The following is a 7163-nucleotide window of genomic DNA, read 5'->3' on the forward strand; positions in this document are numbered from 1 at the left end:
TCCAACAGTTTGAATGTATATATATATATATATATATATATCAACATATACATACGTGTAGATATACAGGTATACATATACACACACATACATAGACTTACGTATACATGCTTGTACACATGATTAACATGTATATATAGTTATGCACACATAACCCTCTTACCATGAACATACAATTACGTATATATCATTACCTTTATCTAACATAATAATATATAGTTCCACAGTACTAATGTATATTATATTGAATAATTGCGCCAATCAGTGGATGGTAGCTTAGGTCTAACTATTGATTTTACAGTATTGTTAATTATCTTAGGTACATTCAGCTCTACATTAAGTGGTGGAAGTTTTTTTATATGTATCTTGCAAATATTCTTACATATAAATGCGTTAATATTTCTGTGATATTTCTTTCTAATAGGTAATTTGAATGAACAAATTTCTATGGACATGATCAATTAATTAGGTTATTTTTATCTCTAACATGGGCAAAGACTGCATCATTATCTTGAGCATATCTGACACTTTTCCTATGTTGTTCAATTCTCTTTTCCCGGACTTTAACAGTTTGACCAAAATAGATTTCTTCTCATGAAATTCCTGGATTACAATATACAAATCCCTTAGTAATGTCAGTTCTCTTTATTACACACAAACACACACACACATATATACCGTATATATATATATATATATATGTATATATATATATATATATATACTGTATATATATATATATATATGTGTGTGTGTGTGTGTATATATACATATATATATATATATATATATATACATATATATATATATATATATATAATTTATGTGTTTATGTGTGTGTTTGTGTGTAAAATAAACCAACGGACAATTGCAGTCATTTGCTCTCGATCTTGTAAAAAGAAATGTTTTTTTTTTCTCTCATCAATCCCAGAAATTCTTATTTTGATATGTGAATTACTATATTACTCCACCACCAAAAATATCCATTCAACCCAAACTGAGATAAACGTCTGCCTTGGCTTTCCTTTGGCAGATATCAACATGAAAATTGATACGGACAAAGTTAATTTCAATCCTATAATTCTATTCCATTTATTTTCGTTATCTCTATTTTCTAAGTTATTATTATTATTATTGTTATTATTATTAGTAGTATTATTATTATCATTATTATTACTCTTTCAGTGCCATCACCTCCGAGTAATCTAACGATCGAAGTGGGAGCGTGCGGGAGGCCCTCGCATCGTGGGATCCCCCTCAGACGGGCGGTTACTCTGCCTTCAAGCTCAAAGTCACCCCAATCTCCGAGTCCGAGAACAGCATTGCCAGCTTCCCCATCTCTGAGAACCAGACGACCTTCGCCCTTAAGAATCTGACGCCGGGGGCGTCGTGCGAGTTGCAGCTTTACACCGTCTACGAGACCAAAGAGAGTGACGCCTACATCACAGTCCATTTCACCACCATGGAGTCTCGTCTCGTCTCATCTTGCTTGAGTCTGGTTACCTCCGCCAACGAAGATGGAAGGTTATGTTCTCGTCCCCAGTTCGTGTGTTTGTTTGTGAACAGCTTCCTGGCCACAATTCTAATCGTAAAGTAATGAAACTTGCAGGGATTAAGTGTTGTGTGAATAGCTATAAATGCTTATATTTTGGAAGGTCAAGATGAAAGGTCAAGGTTACAGTCAAGAAAAATGTCCAATTAAAGTTTCGACATTGTTGTCACAGGGACTTCAAACTTGGTGCATATTTGAGAGCCTGAAAATCCACGCCGATTAATACACCTTAAGGTTAAAGGTCAAGGTCAAGCCAAAGGTCGAGAAATAAGCAGCCGCGGCCGGCAGAGCTCTGTGCTCTACTGAGTGCCCCTCTAATTCCCTTCTTATTCCAATGGGTTATTGGATTCATTTATATCTGAATTTTCTCTTATTAATAAATCATGCTCTATATCCTCTGCTATTGGTATTATTATTATTAATTGTTATGAAATATTATTTGTTTTTTGTTATTCATTATTAGTTATTTATTGGAAATTAATTTATCACTTACATATTATCTATTTTTTATTGTTTATTATTTATTATTCATTATTTATTATTTATTAATTATTATTCATTATTTATTATTTCTTTTTCATTATTTATTATTTATTATCAAAAAGGAAGGAGATTAACCATCTCAATGAGTCAAGCTTGGCTCATATAAAGGTGGCTCCAATAAATTTGGGAAGAAAAATATATTTCCTATCGAAGATGACAAATATATAAACAAAACATATGGTTTATATATAAATAAAAAAAATATAACATAAGAGTTTGTAATAAAGAAAAACTCAAATCCTAAATATAAAACCAGCTTCTTGAAAATTTTTAAACTTTAAAGTTGGAGAAATTCTCAGAGACCCATGAAATATCAGGTAATGTAAAATCATTCAATAACTTATTCTTTTATGATTTTCATTTATTTTGTGAACATTCATGAGCTATTTACGGCTTTTAATGTTTATTTATGATTTAATATTATTTTCTTTTACTAATGTGCAAAAATCTGCATTCAAATACTTACTTAAAGACCTTGCCTTTTTTTACTCTTTGGTCCTCGCATTATCGTTTATGTTTATACGTAATATAAACTCACAATTTATAGAAAAAAAAAGGAAATGAATAAATTTTCTGCTTTCGAAGGGACCGTCTCCTTTCCTCTTCATAAAACGAAAACGTGGGTTGATTTTAGTTATCCTATGTACACGGAAGAATTGTGTATTTGAATGCATGTTTATAAACCTTACATTTGTTAATCTCCTCCTACTGCCTTCAGGACCCAATGCACCTGGGAGGTTCATCATGTGGTACCGGAATCAAACGGCAATTTTGGCTCTGTGGCATCGGCCTCACCCGGCTGGAATCTACTCCCATTACCAAGTAAGTGGATATGACACCAAAGGATTTACTGTAACGGGTTTGGTGTCTTATTTGGAATGAGCAACCGGCCTTAATTTGTAGTTATTAGCTCTAAAAGTTTTTTTTTTTTTTTTTTGAAAATATCTTTTTTAAAATTAGGATAATGAAAATTAGCACAAATGTGTACTTATTGTGTATGGGTGTGGCTGAATGCGCTACGTGTATGCATAATGATATCAATGTAGACTTATTTGATATTGATTATTCACTTTATAGAACATTTTCATTTTATGCATGACACTAGAATTGTACAGTTTGGTCTTTATTGTCCACTGCAGGACATTATATCTGATACTGGAAAATATTTGCAATTTCGGCTAACATATTTGGAAATTAAATAGTCTGATATTACGCAAAAATTTCCAGCTGCTCTGTATATCAGTTTAGTGGGATTAGTGTTACTCTATGGTCATGAGCCATCGTTTGACAATGAAACCATATCCAAAAGATTTTGTAAATTTGAAAACAAAGCCCTTAAAAGAATATTGGGAGTTAAATGGCAGAGCTGAATTAGGAGTAGAAATAATATATATATATATATATATATATATATATAAATATATATATATATATATATATATATATTTATATATATATATATATATATATATATACATAAAGTATATATATACATATATGAAGTGAGTGATTGGTTTCCGGTGAGAGTGGGGCTAAGACAGGGATGTGTGATGTCGCCGTGGTTGTTTAACTTGTATGTTGATGGAGTGGTGAGAGAGGTGAATGCTCGAGTGCTTGGACGAGGATTAAAACTGGTAGGCGAGAATGATCATGAATGGGAGGTAAATCAGTTGTTGTTTGCGGATGATACTGTACTGGTAGCAGACACAGAAGAGAAGCTTGACCGACTAGTGACAAAATTTGGAAGGGTGTGTGAGAGAAGGAAGTTGAGAGTTAATGTGGGTAAGAGTAAGATTATGAGATGTACGAGAAGGGAAGGTAGTGCAAGGTTGAATGTCATGTTGAATGGAGAGTTACTTTAGGAGGTGGATCAGTTTAAGTACTTGGGGTCTGTTGTTGCAGCAAATGGTGGAGTGGAAGCAGATGTACGTCAGAGAGCCAATGAAGGTTGCAAAGTGTTGGGGGCAGTTAAGGGAGTAGTAAAAAATAGAGGGTTGGGCATGAATGTAAAGAGAGTTCTATATGAGAAAGTGATTGTACCAACTGTGATGTATGGATCGGAGTTGTGGGGAATGAAAGTGATGGAGAGACAGAAATTGAATGTGTTTGAGATGAAGTGTCTGAGGAGTATGGCTGGTGTATCTCGAGTAGATAGGGTTAGGAACGAAGTGGTGAGGGTGAGAACGGGTGTAAGAAATGAGTTAGCGGCTAGAGTGGATATGAATGTGTTGAGGTGGTTTGGCCCTGTTGAGAGAATGGAAAATGGCTGTCTGCTAAAGAAGGTGATGAATGCAAGAGTTGATGGGAGAAGTACCATAGGAAGGCCAAGGTTTGGGTGGATGGATGGTGTGAAGAAAGCTCTGGGTGATAGGAGGCTAGATGTGAGAGAGGCAAGAGAGCGTGCTAGAAATAAGAATGAATGGCGAGCGATTGTGACGCAGTTCCGGTAGGCCCTGCTGCTTCCTCCGGTGCCTTAGATGACCGCGGAGGTAGCAGCAGTAGGGGACTCAGCAGTATGAAGCTTCATCTGTGGTGGAAATGTGGGAGGTTGGGCTGTGGCACCCTAGCAGTACCAGCTGAACTCGGCTGAGTCTCTGGTTAGGCTGGAGGAACGTAGAGAGTAGAGGTCCCCTTTTTTGTTTTGTTTCTTGTTGATGTCGGCTACCCCCCAAAATTGGGGGTAGTGCCTTTGGTATATATATATATATATATATATATACTGTGTTTATATACACTATATATATATATTTTATGTATATATGTATGTATATATAAATATGTATATATATATATATATATATATATATACATATATATATATATTACAATTTTACAGGAGTAATCTTCGTTAGCACGAAGATAACTCAATATATGGTAGTTCATATAAGGGAAATTGAGAGATGTGTATAAGTAGAAATGCTCTAAAGTTTCGCCTGCCACTGGACCTCTTCTTGGAGCGGATATAGATGTTGACTCAAATGATATTAAAAGTTGTGTTAAAGAAGTCATTGATATAAATTTTATTAAGATAGAAGAATTCAAAATCTTCAGTTCAGAGAGCAAAGTTTTCAAACTAACAGTAAATATAGACGAAAGGGAATGTTTATTTAACTCTGACATAGTTAATAAATATTACAAAAAGAGACATTGAGGAAAAAAACCTTCTGATTTTATCATTGAAACTATTTTTTCTTATCTAATATTATTATTGATATTTTTGAATTTGCTTTTTTTTTATCATAGCATTGAAAGTTTGTATATATAATTGTTGCTCTTTGGCGAAAAATATTGTTTTGGTCTGAGAGTTTGCAGAAAGTCAGTATGACTTTATATTTTGACAAGAAACATTTGATACAGAAAACAGACTTAGTGATTTACAGTTTATTGATGAACATTATGAAGTAATAGGGTCACCGGCAGTCTATTCGGAGAAAGCTATTGATTCTTTTTCCGGTAGGTGTGAGGGTGGGTTAGCTTTTCTTTCGAGAAAAAAATTCTTCTCTTGATATCAAAAAGATTATTATAAAAAAGGATTTTATTGTAATGTCTGTTCTTCATAACCGAAAATTAGTTTTTTTTTTGTGAATTTATATATCAGAAGTGACATTTGTAGAATTTATAACTTGATTATCTTGAATAAATATTAACTGAGATTAGATATAAGTCTAAATTTTTTATTGGTGATTTTAATGCAACCCTCTTTTTGCTAGCTCATGGAATCACTTGCTTGGTTTTTATATGTGTGTGTGTATGTGTATGTCTGTGTGTCCGTGTGTGTGTTTGTCTCCCTCTCCAAGGTGAGCATCGACCCCACCGATGCGCAAGAGAACATGCTGATCGTGCCCAAAGCCACCGAACAGTCTGGTATTGCCCAAGCAGTCTTTCTGTCATTAGAGATTGACAAAGAGAGAGACAAAGAGGGAGACTGAAGATCGTCATCTGAATCAGATGTTCTTAGAAATACCTGCTGTTGGATATGGGTTCAGGAATGTGGACTATTGTTTGAAACATTTTGAAAAATGTGGAGTTTTTGTTTAAAATTGACTCATTATTGTATATTTAATTTTGATTAAAACGGGCACAAGGATGCACCTTGATTGTTCAAAATGGATTGAAATATATAGTGAACGTTGTTTGAAATTAGCTAAAAATGTATAGTTATTGGATTGTGAAATTTGTTCAAAGTGTTACTCAAATATCTTAAATTCAATTATGTGATAAGGGTTTTTAAGGTTGGTACGAGATTGTATAGTTTGGCTTTCAATTACAGTGATTTCAAAAGATATATGTCAGTTAGCTAAATTTGTACTTCTAATAGCAATCTAAATTTGGTAATTAGATATGATTTGATCTATTTTAAAAAGCGTTAGCTTCATATGTGGTGGATAACGGGGGAGGGTGGGCTGTGGCCCCCTAGTATTACCAGCCGAGTCCCTTGTCAGGCTGGGAGGAACGTAGAGAGGAGAAGTCCCCTTTCTTTGTTTCATTTGTTTGATATCGGCTACCCCCTCAAAATTGGGGAAGTGCCTTGGTATATGTATGTATGTTACTGTTGATCTTATCATTGAGAGGTTATGTAGGATTTTACCGGATACTAAAGGCAACGTATCTAAATCTGTATTAGGGTTTGAATTTCCGCAAATTGATAAGTCCTAAAATGATGAAAATTAATTTTGGCTCATTAAGAAGGATTTTATTAAGGATTTAGAACTACTTGATTTTGATATTAGATAGATGATTGACAATAGAGCTTTTCTATGCTTTTATGACGGAAAGAAGAAGATCCGTTTAATGTAATTGTGAACGTTTTTGGAGTTTGATATTGGAAAGAGTAATGAGAATGGCTTCAAAGAAGCTCTTCGTTGGAGTATAGTAAACACTATATACATATAATGAACGAGGTACTCAAGCAGCTTTTCCTTAACACATATTATTTACTTAAATATTATTTCAATGTTACATACATAAAATAGCTTTGTTAGCTATAATTGTTAACAATGATAACAAGGTCAAGTATATATGTATATATATATACATATATATATATATATATATACATATACATATA

The 7163-nt window shown here is 33.6% G+C and overlaps 1 protein-coding gene across 1 annotated transcript; it reads left to right on the top strand.

Annotated features, from left to right (window-relative positions):
- Positions 1-1164: 1164 nt before the first annotated feature.
- Positions 1165-6187, top strand: LOC137627119 (tyrosine-protein phosphatase 10D-like). Its single transcript, XM_068358162.1, has 3 exons — positions 1165-1524; positions 2814-2917; positions 5893-6187. Exons 1-3 carry the CDS (start codon positions 1518-1520, stop codon positions 6022-6024), a joined length of 243 nt encoding a protein of 80 aa, XP_068214263.1. The 5' UTR covers positions 1165-1517; the 3' UTR covers positions 6025-6187.
- Positions 6188-7163: the final 976 nt, after the last annotated feature.

This window comes from Palaemon carinicauda, chromosome 34 (assembly GCF_036898095.1).
Source record: "Palaemon carinicauda isolate YSFRI2023 chromosome 34, ASM3689809v2, whole genome shotgun sequence".
In the NCBI taxonomy this organism is placed as follows: Eukaryota; Metazoa; Arthropoda; class Malacostraca; order Decapoda; family Palaemonidae; genus Palaemon; species Palaemon carinicauda.

What these genes read in the sequence shown, in the direction of transcription:
- LOC137627119 (XM_068358162.1), top strand. An exon ending in GAATCTACTCCCATTACCAA is followed by an intron (nt 2,918 to 5,892) that starts GTAAGTGGATAT and finishes TCCCTCTCCAAG; the next exon opens with GTGAGCATCGACCCCACCGA.